General features: G+C 43.2%; 1 protein-coding gene across 6 annotated transcripts in view; it reads left to right on the top strand.

Moving 5' to 3' along the window:
- MAPKBP1 (mitogen-activated protein kinase binding protein 1) overlaps window positions 1-14,210 on the top strand; it is a 99,637-nt gene extending 85,427 nt beyond the window's left edge. For 4 of the 6 annotated variants that reach the window (XM_072115684.1, XM_072115688.1, XM_072115687.1 and 1 more), the window contains 11 exons: window positions 177-271; window positions 404-471; window positions 3,299-3,514; window positions 4,760-4,917; window positions 5,332-5,462; window positions 6,268-6,450; window positions 8,086-8,170; window positions 9,678-9,931; window positions 10,173-10,994; window positions 11,547-11,632; window positions 13,813-14,210. In XM_072115684.1, the coding sequence (XP_071971785.1) occupies window positions 177-271; window positions 404-471; window positions 3,299-3,514; window positions 4,760-4,917; window positions 5,332-5,462; window positions 6,268-6,450; window positions 8,086-8,170; window positions 9,678-9,931; window positions 10,173-10,994; window positions 11,547-11,632; window positions 13,813-14,100 (2,386 nt within the window). In that variant the 3' untranslated portion in view covers window positions 14,101-14,210. The remainder of the gene's footprint in view (window positions 1-176; window positions 272-403; window positions 472-3,298; window positions 3,515-4,759; window positions 4,918-5,331; window positions 5,463-6,267; window positions 6,451-8,085; window positions 8,171-9,677; window positions 9,932-10,172; window positions 10,995-11,546; window positions 11,633-13,812) is intronic. The other 2 variants (XM_072115685.1, XM_072115689.1) reach the window with 2 other exon arrangements.
- The last annotated feature ends 247 nt before the right edge of the window (window positions 14,211-14,457 follow it).

The raw sequence follows: 14,457 nt of genomic DNA, 5'->3' as shown, positions 1-14,457 counted from the left end.
CCATGCATTTTAAAGTGGAGGGAAGGGGTCGCCCCTCCTCCTCTCCATCGTGTCGGACGCATGCCCACCCGGCCGTAGCCGTGCGGGTATACGTTCATGTGCATGCGGGAAAGGATATGTAAGACTTGTAGTTTATAGACAGTAGAGCTGTGGTAAGCCTCTTGTTTTTGTTGTAGACGTGAAACCATCGCTGTCATGTGTCCAGCTCCTGTGCTATCATCTGACAGCGACAAAGATGGGGTTGACGAAGGCAGTGATGAAGATATGACTGGTAAGAACTTGGTTTATAACAATGAGTTTTTATTCTGTTTGTTTATATTCAGAAGATATGGACCACTATAGACCATAGGTTATTTTTTTCTAATGTAGCCTACAGTAATCTTTTACTGTATATTTTGTTTAGGTTCTGAGAAGAACAATGACCTTGCCAACTCTTTTGGGAGAAGTGCGTCTTTCTGGGAAATGAAAAGGGTGAGTCATACCCCTGAGGAAGTCGCTTAACAGCGACGATACGCGTGGGGAGCCTCCCACCCCTACCATTGTTTTTTGTATGGTGCGTATTGTGGCTGAGGTTTGTGGGTGGAAATACCTGGGTGCTTGGCCAGGCCCAGTTTTACTCGGTTGCTGCCTATATTTTACCATTACATGGCACTTGCACTTTGCCTTCTATGTTATGCTGCACATGTTTTGAGAACCTTGTATCTCTTTCTGGCAGGTGACTTCATATGAGTTGTGTTTTCACCCATATACTAGTTGGATGCATACATCTTTTGTATTGGTAGCACTTTATTGTTCATTCCAGCCACTGCAACGCATTACTACCCTTGTACTGCATACTTTGATATTTACTTGACTTTGTCTATTGTCCATACATTTGTGGTTAGGGGTGGTGGTTGGAGTAGAGCTATTGCCCACTCCATCCTGTGTCTTCTTTTGACATTTTAAGTGATTTTAAATTTACAGTTGTGTAATTCATATATTGTATAATAAAGATTAAATTGGATTTAAAATTGGATTTGGGTCCAGTATAGCACACTTCTTTTTCTTTCTAAGAAAAAAGAAAAGGGTGAGTCTTTATAATGGCCTTGAGATCTTGAAATCCAAACTCCAAGAGGGATCTACAGGCTACCAAACCACTAGATATTTGTGGTATATTTACCACCTGATTTACTAGGCTGTGGGTTAATCTACAGTATTGAATTGAAAATCTTTCTTTTATTTTTTTGACTCCCACTGTCATAAGTAAAGCAGCCATACGTGACAGACGACTTTAGTCAAATCTGCTGATCTATATCTATATACACTCACCGGCCACTTTATTAGGTACACCTGTCCAACTGCTCGTTAACACTTAATTTCTAATCAGCCAATCACATGGCAGCATTTAGGCATGTAGACATGGTCAAGACAATCTCCTGCAGTTCAAACCGAGCATCAGTATGGGGAAGAAAGGTGATTTGAGTGCCTTTGAACGTGGCATGGTTGTTGGTGCCAGAAGGGCTGGTCTGAGTATTTCAGAAACTGCTGATCTACTGGGATTTTCACGCACAACCATCTCTAGGGTTTACAGAGAATGGTCCGAAAAAGAAAAAACATCCAGTGAGCGGCAGTTCTGTGGGCGGAAAAGCCTTGTTGATGCCAGAGGTCAGAGGAGAATGGGCAGACTGGTTCGAGCTGATAGAAAGGCAACAGTGACTCAAATCGCCACCCGTTACAACCAAGGTAGTCAGAAGAGCATCTCTGAACGCACAGTACGTCAAACTTTGAGGCAGATGGGCTACAGCAGCAGAAGACCACACTGGGTGCCACTCCTTTCAGCTAAGAACAGGAAACTGAGGCTACAATTTGCACAAGCTCATCGAAATTGGACAGTAGAAGATTGGAAAAACGTTGCCTGGTCTGATGAGTCTCAATTTCTGCTGCGACATTCGGATGGTAGGGTCAGAATTTGGCATCAACAACATGAAAGCATGGATCCATCCTGCCTTGTATCAACGGTTCAGGCTGGTGGTGGTGGTGTCATGGTGTGGGGAATATTTTCTTGGTACTCTTTGGGCCCCTTGGTACCAATTGAGCATCATTGCAACGCCACAGCCTACCTGAGTATTGTTGCTGACCATGTCCATCCCTTTATGAGCACAATGTACCCAACATCTGATGGCTACTTTCAGCAGGATAATGCGCCATGTCATAAAGCTGGAATCATCTCAGACTGGTTTCTTGAACATGACAATGAGGTCACTGGACTCAAATGGCCTCCACAGTCACCAGATCTCAATCCAATAGAGCATCTTTGGGATGTGGTGGAACGGGAGATTCACATCATGGATGTGCAGCCGACAAATCTGCGGCAACTGTGTGATGCCATCATGTCAAAATGGACCAAAATCTCTGAGGAATGCTTCCAGCACCTTGTTGAATCTATGCCACAAAGAATTGAGGCAGTTCTGAAGGCAAAAGGGGGTCCAATCCGTTACTAGCATGGTGTACCTAATAAAGTGGCCGGTGAGTGTATATGTGTGTGTGTATTTATGTATGTAGGGTTGTCCCTACTTCCCACTAGAGAGGAGCGGACCAGATGCTAGAGTTCGGTCTTTGTCTGCACGGCCAAACAACCAATCCGGCAAATTGACGCCCTTGGGTGTTCCCCTGGCCAAGCATATCCATAGCTAGTTGTTAAGGGGATTAATTTGCCGGCATATTGTAAATGCTGCCAATCCGTCAATGTCTGGGTTAGCAGCCGAATGAGAATTTCGGGTCCGCTCATCTCTGCTCCCTACCAATGGTTGCAATTGAACTGACTGATTCTCTTTTTACTATCCTGAGAGAATCGGAGAGATTGTTCATCTAATATACATATAATATGTATTTGGAGTGTCCTGATATCAGGCAATGATTGGTTATCAATTGGTTTTTCAGAAGTTAAAGGATCTATTAACACGTCCCCTCTTCATATAGAGAACACTGGTATGCTTGGCTCTGCTGAATGTGCATGCATATTGGTTAGATCTGGGATGATTATGTCAGACAAGATTTTGGCTTTGAGATATCTTGTGTATATCTTGTGTATAGGCATCTACAGATGAAACCGCTTGTGTTGTTTCTATAAGTATAGACAATCTGCTGCATTATGTTTGTGATAGGGCCCCATTTCTCATCTGGAAGCCACAAGAGGACGCCATTCTTCACAGCCCTTGCCCACTTTTATATATTTTTAGTTCCAGGAAAGTAGCTGGATGTGTCTTTCCACTACTATTCAAAAGTCTAACCTGTTCTCCATTTGGTTTCCTGTTTTTAGACTAAAGACACATCCCTTTCCCAGCGTTCGGACTCCCTTGGTAAGACACCCAGGCAGCGTGTACGTTGGTCTCAGCCAACTGGAAACATCGAGCTCACTGTAAAGTCCATGCTTGACCTGCGCCAGCTGGAGTCCTTCTCCCCCTGTGATGACCTGCTTGGACACCAGGAGGACCAGGAAGTAAACTTTGTGGAATCAAAGGTGCAAGCTGACCTGGTAAGACCTACAGTATATTGAAGAGTAAATAAATATTTGATTTTTTTTTTTTTTATTGTAGGCATATGAATACAGCAGATTTTAATAATAAACTCTGTAATATACTTCAGTAAGTAAAGCAGCTTCTGTGCCTTTTTTGCTTCTTCTTTCTCCTGTAAAGAGCACTGTATATTAAGTCTGTACATAGCAGAGAGATGAGGACGTAAAGGGGCATTCTGGTCTCAAAGATGGATAGGCCACAAGATTAGTGGATAACTTGCTGATTAGTGGTGGATCCCCCGCTGATCCTTAGAACAGGGTATTATTGTACCCCCTAATGAATGGTACAACTGGCTGAACATGCACCCACTGCTGTATTTATATCAATGGACAGAGATAGATGGGGGAAGTTTTTTGCTGCTTCTATCATTGTTAACTGAGTAGCAGCAATTATTGTGACCAAAAAATTACTTCATTGTTTAGTTACACTATAAATATGATGAATGTGATCGCACCTTCATTCAAAGTAAAAAAACAAAAATACAAACACATTTACAAATCAATGTATGTATTTCAAGTGAAGCTCAGTGGGTACATTGAATTGGCAATTCTACATGAGCTTCATTAACTGAAAACAGACTGGATTGAATAAGGCTATGTTCACATCTGCATTAACCCTTCCATCAATACCGTTCGGTTATTTATAACTGTAGACATAGCCTGGCACCCTCGCATCAATATTACCATTAATCATTAACGAAACATCGACATAAAGACTTCCATACATGCAACTCTATGAGGAAGGAAAGCTAAACGCAAGACATTCCTTTCACGTACCTGACACGCTGATCACTTCATTGAATTCCATGGATATTAATAATAATTATCCCTTTATTTATATTAGATTATATTTAGATTACGCAGCGCTGCACAGAGCTTACCAAATCAGGCCCTGTACCCAATGGGGCCCACAATCTAATCACCCTACCAGTATCTTTTGGAGTGTGGGAGGAAACCGGAAGACCTGGAGGAAACCCACACAAACACAGAGAGAACATACAAACTCTTTGCAGCTGTTGACCCTGGGACTTGAATCCAGGACCCCAGCGCTGCAAGGCTGTAATTTTTAGATCTGTCTTTTCTGGTTATTGTGGAAGTACTATGTACGCATGTGATATGAGAAATATTTGCTATTGATCATTATTAGACCCTAGGAGCTATATTTCTGCACACTTCACCTTGCATTGTATTCATTTCTTCTCCCAGGATCCCTTCATTTCTATAGGCAGCCATGCCCGTCCAAGGGTTATCCGGCTGATGTCCTGTGAGGACGGGGTTTTCAAACAGGAGTTGGATACACCAGATGGCAAGGAGTGTGTTATCTATCCAGAGATTGGGGAAGAACAAGCACTAGATGCATGCAGGTATGTCTGTGATGGACAGATTGGTCTTATTGGCTGGATATGTACATGCTATATGTAGTGTTTTCCTTGTTAAATCGTTTTCCAGGATTTTAAATAAAATGGTCACAAGTAGGGAATTATAAAGGATTAACCTCCACATACCTAGGACATGTGCAGCACAGAGCCAGCGGTGCAGTGATGACCCCCCATGTATGCCATTCACATAACCCAATGCAACCAACTGCTGGCCTCATATACTCCTCCTCACCACCAAGACTTGGCTCTGGGATCGGCAATCCACATAATAGGTCAACATAAGTTTATAATCATTTCATAACATTTCCTGCTCATGGCCATATTTATTCTTTAAATCCTGGAAACCCCCTTGTATATATGACATATGACTTTATATAACTGTATACTATATTTTACCAGTGAGTTTGAGGTGAAAGGCTTGCCTCATGGAGGCTATCCTGATGTCCTGCAGGAGAAACATAGTCCAGATAGTGCCTGCTCAGTGGATTACAGCAGCAGCCGCCTGTCTAGTCCCGAGCATCCCAATGAAGGTGAGGAGCTAGAACTTATTCCTGGTCACAGCTATAGACAACTTTGTTTCTCTACTTCACCTATGTTAAAGTTTTTAAGGGACAGTAATTGCTGACTTTTGACCTCATGCCTTAGCTTTTTTTTCTGTCAATCCTTGGCAATAGAAAAAAAAAACGGAATGGCCAACCAACCAACGGCTGTTTCATGCCGACTGTGTTTCCTCTGGCCACCTCTGTACAAAAGCTTTTCTGTTTTGTGGACTTCTTAGCTGGGTCCTTGCTTGTTGCCACAAGTGAAAACTAGAGATGAGCAAATCTCGAAAGATTTGACTCCATAGAAGCTTAGGCAACTTTTTCATAATATTGGCTCTCAGTCCGATTCAATTTGGTCTTACTGATGTTTCTCCAATTGTCCTGAAAATTGGTGTATAACTCCCTCTGGTCCTATAAAACACAGATGTTTCATGAAAAGCTCCTATCTTGTTTAGTTATTATTTTCCCTCCCCTGAAGGATCGGTTACACTTTATGCCTTTGCTGTCTGGATTTCTGTCTGGATTCCATTTTTCTGTTCACCATAGGAACAGAAATTCAGCAGGAATCCTAGGGTATTGCAGAGATGGAAATGTTTTATGTATGTCTATTAAATACTGAATGTGATCTTCCCTTTTGTAGAGTTGAACCCGTTGTATCTTTTGTGCTTTTGTTGAATCACAAAGTATTGCATGTAAACACTGGAGTCCTCCATTTCAATACCTCATATTCCCATCCAACACTGCAATGCCTTTCACTTACGGTGCTCTTTTTATTTTACCTCTTTTTGCCAAGAAGATTCAGAAAGTACGGAGCCCCTAAGTGTAGATGGGAACTCTTCCGATCTAGAGGAGCACGCAGAGGTTGAGGAGCTGGACACCCCCTGCCTGGTTCTAGATGGTGATATCCCACCGACACCCGATCAGGAAATGTTCCTTAAACAGCACTTTGGAAATCTTTCGGCAAACAATGGCCAAGGTTAAAAAAAAAATCTTCTATTTTTTAATTTCTGACTTGGACCAGCCTTTATCATACTAACCATTCCCTAAAGAGATGGAGAATTCCAGCACCAGCTGTGCAGTGGTCTAAGAGTATAGTGGTTTTTATATTTATTGTATTTGCTTTCATTTTTTTTTTTTAATTCCTGTTATTATTTTGCTTGCATAGTAGACTATTCCTCTCTGCACCACTTTCCTTTTTGTTTTAAAACCTCACTGCACTCCTCCACTATGACCCTTATTACCCGATTCCCGTTATATATTTTTTGCACTATTATTCTGTATGTGTTTGTAATAGAGATACTTGTGCCATCACTGCTCCGGGGCTGTGTCTAGTATTATAGCTCAGCCTCAGTAACCAGTCAATACCAGTAAATCCCTTTTTAAAGGGGTTTTCCCACAAAACATGTTAGGCCCTATACACAGGATAGGGTCTAACCTGCTGCTCGGTGGGGGTCTCAGTGATCACACCCTCACAGATTACAAGAACAAACCCCCCTTCGCTCGCAAGAGATGAGCCTGTCGCACTTGGACGTAGATTTCCGAGCGCTGTGCTCAGCAATCTCCATTATCTCCATAGAGATGAATGTGGCAGCCTGGCTATGTGCGACTGGGTGCTCAGCTCCTCTTTTGGAGCAACAAGGGTTCCCGACGGAGGTACATCAGACCCCCTGTTCTCACGATATGTTGGGGTCTCATCACGGAGAACCCCACCAATCAGCAAGTTCCTATGAATAGGGCCTAACTTATTTAATGGGAAAAAACCTTTAAACTATCCTTAGCTCTTTATTTACAAAGTCTTAGATTTCTTGTATCAAAACCACAGTGTGTGTATATAGGCACCATTAAAAAAGGATTTGCCTCTAATGAGAAAGATTACCAAGTACAAGAGTTGTGGGAGCTGCAGGACTCGGGCGTCCCGTGTCCTGCTGGTTTCTAGTGGATGAAGAGGGCATAGTCATTACTGTAGTTGTACTGCCATGTCAGTAGTTGTAGGGGCGTGCCGCCATCCTCCAGCCCTTGATATGGCAGCGGTTATCAAGGAGGAGGTCTGCATACACTTATTTAGAAAAGTTTAGAGCTGGTATGACAAAGGGGTATGGCCTATGTTAATGCAAAATCTGGCAGAACTGAGTCGGCTGTTAGACGATGCACAGTTAGACCACCCACGATTTAGCGTTCAGCATTACTCACGGTTGATAAATCAGCCCCATTGTATGTTGTGGTATTGTTTGATTTGGTTTTACTTTCTCTGCAGACCTTGTGTGCTTTATTCTTAAAGACATCCATAGTCTTACCCTATAGTTTTATATCCCTGCATGTAAGAATAAAAGGAGGTCCGATCAATGGGTCCATATTTCTTTTGTTGTCTGTACCCATGAAGACACATGGGACTGCATGAGAGCTGTAAACACAAAATGAAATGCATTTTGCAAATTTGCATCTTTTTGTTCTAGATACATTGGTGCAATGATAAAACATTAGGTAGACAGTCGTTTTAACATCTGGATATTTCAGTGTAATACAAATTGTGTAGGACCTGGATTGCTGGTCCCGCATAGATGATGTTAGAATCCATATAGGTTGGTCAACTAATATGTTTTGTTGTTTGTAGAAGGACCAGTCCTGACGTCAGAGCGGAGTGAATGTGCCAGCATCTCGTCGAGGTTTCTTGCAATGACACAGGTGCCAGTCCTCAGGTTAGTATGTCAAAAAGAACATACATCAGCAGATTTGCCTTTCCCAGCTGTAAAGGAACTCTACCATCAAAATCCATCATGATATCTCCTTCTTTATAAAATCAACTTAATAATAAAAGTGGTTATAATTATAAATGCTTCACAGGTTTTACAATGAGCAGGGCAGATCACCCCACTCCCTGCTTTTCCTGCTGCTGCAGGATAACAATAGCAAAGGGGGAGAGGAGGAGGTGAGACCTGTTCTGCTCATTGTAACGGCCTGTGAAACTACAGCACGGAGAGGCTCTGGTTACACTCTTCAGAGCCTTTTAGGATCATTAGTGTAATTTTAAAAGTTGATTTTTGAAGGGAGTAGGCTATGGATAACAAAGAAGATTACCCCAGTCACAGTGCCTGAATCTATGAGTAAGTGTCCCTGTTTATCATGCTGGATTTTGATGGTAATTTTCCTTTAAAGAGGACCTCTCCCCCCTGAAAAATCCCCCCACCAAATATGTCCCCCGCCCTGATGCTGTCCCCAGCGGCGCGCTGACAGCGGCTGTGCCGCGCTGTGCATAGAGCGCATCGCATAGAGCCGGCAGCGATTGTACAATACATGCGCTGCTGCCGGAGATTCTTACAGGTCCCTGACTGACAGGGGCGTGGAGGGGGGGTGTTGGCCGGCCGGCCCCCTCATCAATACGGCCGACTGCCCGGGGACCTGTAAGACGATCCGACCTCTTATTTTGTAAGAGGTCGGTTCGATTAAAACTAAGTTTGCACACACAAATTTTAATAAAAATGTAATAAATATAAAGGGGTTGGGGACAGGATTAGGGGAAACATATTTGGGGAGGTATTTTTCGGGGGTTACTAGTCATCTTGGCAGGTTTTGTTCAGTGACTCTGCTGAAGACAGATGTAGGTAATACAGGATTGTACTTTTCTGTGAACACAATCAAGTCCCTACCAAAGGATCTTTTCATAGATCAGAATAAAGGAAGTCATAGCTGAGCCTGTAGTGATCCTTAGAAATTGTTACACAATGGGCATAGATGTTTGTTCCCAGCTCAGACCTGTATTATTGTATCACTTAACTGCGCTGCAGGCTTTTAAGTTATGGACAGGGGTTCAGGGTTCCACATAATGACTTATCCTATGGGTAGTTCATTTAAGGGGTTATCCGAGATCAGCAATAAATTAGTGACTGGCTGCGGCGGGCTATTAAAAAAAAAAAAAAAAAAAAATCATGTACTCGCCTCCTCCATCGCTGCTGATGTTTGTTTACAGGGACATGCAAGCTGCGCTCCGGGAGATTCCAGCTGTCAGAGGTGGTCAGCTACTCCCATCTGTCCCTATCTCTTAGCATTTTAGGAGCTGGGATATGGTGATGGATGGTAGAGGCCGACCACCCTTTGCCAGCCGGAAGCTCCCCGAGCACAGATTTAACCATGCTTGTCTGCATACCTCCTTGTATCCAACCAGTTTTTTTTATAACCTTTTCATTTTTTTTTTTCCCTCCAATATAGAGACCACTCTGGGTCCACTTGTCATCTGTCTGATCAAGAGATCAGTCCAGACTATAATAATAGTCCATTTGAGTATCCTACAATAAATGGTATTAGTACCCGGGTACCAGACATTACCAGCACACTCAAAGCCGCCTACCAGAGGAAACGGAAGCAGCCGGCAGAAGTAAAGACAGGCAAAATGGGTCCACTCTTTAATTCTGTTGTTTCGAGCATAAGGAAAACACAGTCAGTTCATGATATAGTTCAAGAAGGTAAGAGCCAGGATGGGATTTATATTACCTTAGGGGAACATTTAATGCCTAAAAATACCTCCATTTACTGTTGGCAAAGTGCCGGCCTGCATTGGCTTTGAACTAACCAGATAAATCATTAGAGAAATACTTGTTACTATGATGGTGTCTTATGTACACACGTGAACTAGAAGTAATAGTAGATATTTTATGACGCAAGAAAAATCTATTACTGACCTACTTTTCCTTGAAATCCTTGTAGTCAAAATGCGTCCTCAGACCCAAACCGCTGCAGAGAAAGAACAGAAGGCCATACACCGGCGCACCCTGCCAGTGACGCTCATGAAAACGGAATGCCCGTCTTCAGCATTCCCGTCCAAGGATGTCAAACAGCCTAAGGGTAGATCTTATATGAACCCAACAACTAGCTACATGGCAAAGATCTCACGGAGTGTATCTGTTGGGGACAATTTGAACATTGGTGAGACCCAAGACACATCTATTGGCCCTGAGGCAAAGAATGTTTGTGAACCAGAGATTGTGACCATTCCGGTTGAAGCCGAGAAGAACCATCTGCCGATAAAGGACAGTGTAATTGTAAAACCCCTCCTGCAGACTAGTACAATCTGCTCGGCACCAAAGACCTTTCAGGCCAAGAATCGGGCTCATTTGACTCTTGACATTGCAAAACCATTGCCAGACCGGCCTTTTCTTTCGTTTAGTAGAAGTAGAAGCTCCATTGAAATGGAGTCACCCAGGTCACCAAGATCACCCGGCTGTAGCTGGAAACCTAGAACATCATTCGCAGACCTGACCTGTAAAAATGAACATCAAGTTTTGGGAGGATGTGAGAAAGGGCAGATAGAGGATAGCAGTCATAAGAAGGAGAGTCCAGAAGAAATAAAGCTGATGATTAGTGAACCTGCTGACCAAGAAGACTTCAGCCCGGAGGGATTTAAGCCCATTCATAGGGGGAGAGCCTCTACTATTGGTCACACTCCCGACCATCATCCTGGACTTTGCCCCATTGAAACTATTAGGCCTAGATCTCCCTCACTTGATGCAGCATCTACGTTGGACTCAGGTGGGCACAGAGGTGAACCTTTGGTGGTATCTCCCTTTCTGTCTCCTGTTTGTGTGGGTGACCTCACAACTCCATCTCATCTCTCCTCGTCCAGTCTTTGGCCTGTCTCGTCTTGTTCACGCCTGTCTCGTTTCATAAACCACTCTCAGAATGGTGAGGCACTTCATGACTTCTCTTTATCTTCTCCAAATCCAAGTGCGTTACTGTTTTAAGTTCCTTCTGTGGATCTCCTTTTATATGTTTTATAATGAAAATTTGCCATAGATTAAAATGTAAAACATGGTACAAGCAAAGGCTTCAACTACTGGCATGTCGTTACTAAAACGTTTATATAGAAGTGATGTAGAGGAAGTTTTTTTTTTTCTTAGAATTATTATGTTCTCATAAGGTTGTCTTCCATGCAGTAGATGCTGAAATATACATGATAAATTGTAATAAATCTGCTGGGCTGGCCCTCATGAGACACATGCCCTTATATACCCACTTTATGTTAAAGTGCGGTGCCAGTTGTGGAACAAAAACTGAACAAGTCCCTTCTATTGTATGTTTCAGCACAAGCCGTCAGTTTTGAGCAGTGTGAAATGATTGCCTCAGAGCTGCAGGATAGCCTCCGCCGGGCAATGAGCCTTTACCGATCAGTAAGTAAATGTATAAATACGACGCGGTTGTATGTCCTTTACTAGTCCACACAGTGCGCTGGCTGGAGACCAGATACAATACAGAGGGCGGGACTGTGTACATCATGGTAATGTATGAGTCCATGCCTGCACCAAATTGTAATTATGAATAAGGGATAATGTGTATTATTGTACTTCTGCTGACTCTTTTCAAAGTTGTCGGCACACTTGCGTAAGAACATGTGATTTTTTTTTTTCAGTGCTGTGAGTTTGCACATTTTCTGGGACTCTTTAGGTGCAAGTATGGGTCAGTTGTACTTCGGTTTGCATCTACCTCTAATTTGCTTACAAATAGGGTGTGAAAAAGTGCAAATTAAACATCTGACTTGCAAAGATACTTTAGGAACACTGCAACAGACACACCCACACCGGCGAACTTCTGAGCACCCTGATGTAGGTGCAAAAATTACTCCAAAAAAGGCGCAAAAATTGTACAAAAAAAGGAAAAAAGTTACCTGTATGCTTTTCTCCTTCCCCCTGTGTCCCGTTCCCCACCCTGGTTCCCCTAGGTTCTATTGTTTTGAAAGATATAGAATCTGGCTATGTATCAAGGAAATTCTGTTTTCATTGCTAATCCCCCTGCGTGGGGTACACCTTTCGTCATGACCTATTGTAAGGTGTTTTCCTATGTTTTTCAAACAATAAAACCTTGTAGATCAAGTAAAGTAATGTAACGTGTCCCACTATGTATCATACACTCACTGGCCACTTTATTAGGTACACCATGCTAGTAACGGGTTGGACCCCCTTTTGCCTTTAGAACTGCCTCAAGTCTTCGTGGCATAGATTCAACAAGGTGCTGGAAGCTCCTCAGAGATTTTGGTCCATATTGACATGATGGCATCACACAATTGCCGCAGATTTGTCGGCTCCACATCCCAAAGATGCTCTATTGGATTGAGATCTGGTGACTGTGGAGGCCATTTGAGTACAGTGAACTCATTGTCATGTTCAAGAAACCAGTCTGAGATGATTCCAGCGTTATTACATGGCGCATTATCCTGCTGAAAGTAGCCATCAGATGTTGGGTACACTGTGGTCATAAAGGGATGGACATGGTCAGCAACAATACTCAGGTAGGCTGTGGCGTTGCAATGATACTCAATTGGTACCAAGAGGGCCCAAAGAGTACCAAGAAAATATTCCCCACACCATGACACCACCACCGCCAGCCTGAACTTTTGATACAAGACAGGATGGATCCTGGATTCTGACCCTACCATCCGAATGTCGCAGCAGAAATCGAGACTCATCAGACCAGGCAACGTTTTTCCAATCTTCTACTGTCCAATTTCGATGAGCTTGTGCAAATTGTAGCCTCAGTTTCCTGTTCTTAGCTGAAAGGAGTGGCACCCGGTGTGGTCTTCTGCTGCTGTAGCCCATCTGCCTCAAAGTTCGACGTACTGTGCGTTCAGAGATGCTCTTCTGCCTACCTTGGTTGTAACGGGTGGCGATTTGAGTCACTGTTGCCTTTCTATCAGCTCGAACCAGTCTGCCCATTCTCCTCTGACCTCTGGCATCAACAAGGCATTTCCGCCCACAGAACTGCCACTCACTGGATGTTTTTTCTTTTTCTGACCATTCTCTGTAAACCCTAGAGATGGTTGTGCGTGAAAATCCCAGTAGATCAGCAGTTTCTGAAATACTCAGACCAGCCCTTCTGGCACCAACAACCATGCCACGTTCAAAGGCACTCAAATCACCTTTCTTCCCCATACTGATGCTTGGTTTGAACTGCAGGAGATTGTCTTGACCATGTCTACATGCCTAAATGCACGCCATGTGATTGGCTGATTAGAAATTAAGTGTTAACGAGCAGTTGGACAGGTATACCTAATAAAGTGGCCAGTGAGTGTATATCTCTATGATACAGAGTCCCGTCCTCTGCACTAGACCCAGTTTGTGAAATCTGGCCAGCACACAGTCCATATTTCGCAAACAAGACACGGTTGTGTGTACACGGTCTTGGGGAAGTTGCTATTTTAGGACACTTTATGCAAAAAATAATCTTAGATGCTTTACAACGAACCAACTTTACCGATGGTGTAAAAATGTTATTTTTTTGCAATGGGAAATTTAGACCAAAGCACAGTTCACACTCGCTCTGTATAACAATTTATTACTATATTTTTTATTTATAGGTGAGAACACCAGGCTCAGCAGCGAACTTGGACCACGGCAAGATGGCCGGCCTCTTGACGGAAACATTTGGCATGGTGAAGAGGGAGCTGGATACTTTGAAAGATGAAGATTCCGAAGCTGCAGTGCATCAAGATCTTTCCCCACAGCACGAGGACTGCAAGGAAAAGCTTGATCCAGTGTCCCATGGGTCCCAACAACTGGGTGATGATAAGACGCTCGCCCTACTGCAGCAGTACTCAGAACTGTTACTTCAAGCAGTGGAGAAGAGGATGGATAAAAAGCACTAATCCATACAGGATGCACTTGGAATGGAGTACATATCATTGACATGGGGTTTTCTTAAAAACTGCAGGCCAAAAAAATTTGGACACTAAAATAAAAGTGTAACTTAAAACAGTTCTGTAAATCCTGTATACCAGCTGCATTGGGCATAGTGCTGAGATGCCACGCCTTCTGCAGACCTGCAGCTCTTCACCTCTTCTGAACTGGCTTTGTTTTGGCTCGGGCCAAAAGTTCTGTTTCTGCTTTTGGTTACTCGCAGGGGCGCAGAACTTCACCTTTTACCGTATACAGGTTACTTACATTTGTATGCCCGAAGGAGATTCTTATGGCCGCCTTGGCTTGTAAGTAGGTGACCTGTACAC

Source organism: Engystomops pustulosus, chromosome 7, assembly GCF_040894005.1.
Source record: "Engystomops pustulosus chromosome 7, aEngPut4.maternal, whole genome shotgun sequence".
NCBI lineage: Eukaryota > Metazoa > Chordata > Amphibia > Anura > Leptodactylidae > Engystomops > Engystomops pustulosus.
The sequence above is the reverse complement of the archived record's forward strand: the minus strand, read 5'-3'. Positions and strand labels throughout refer to the sequence as shown.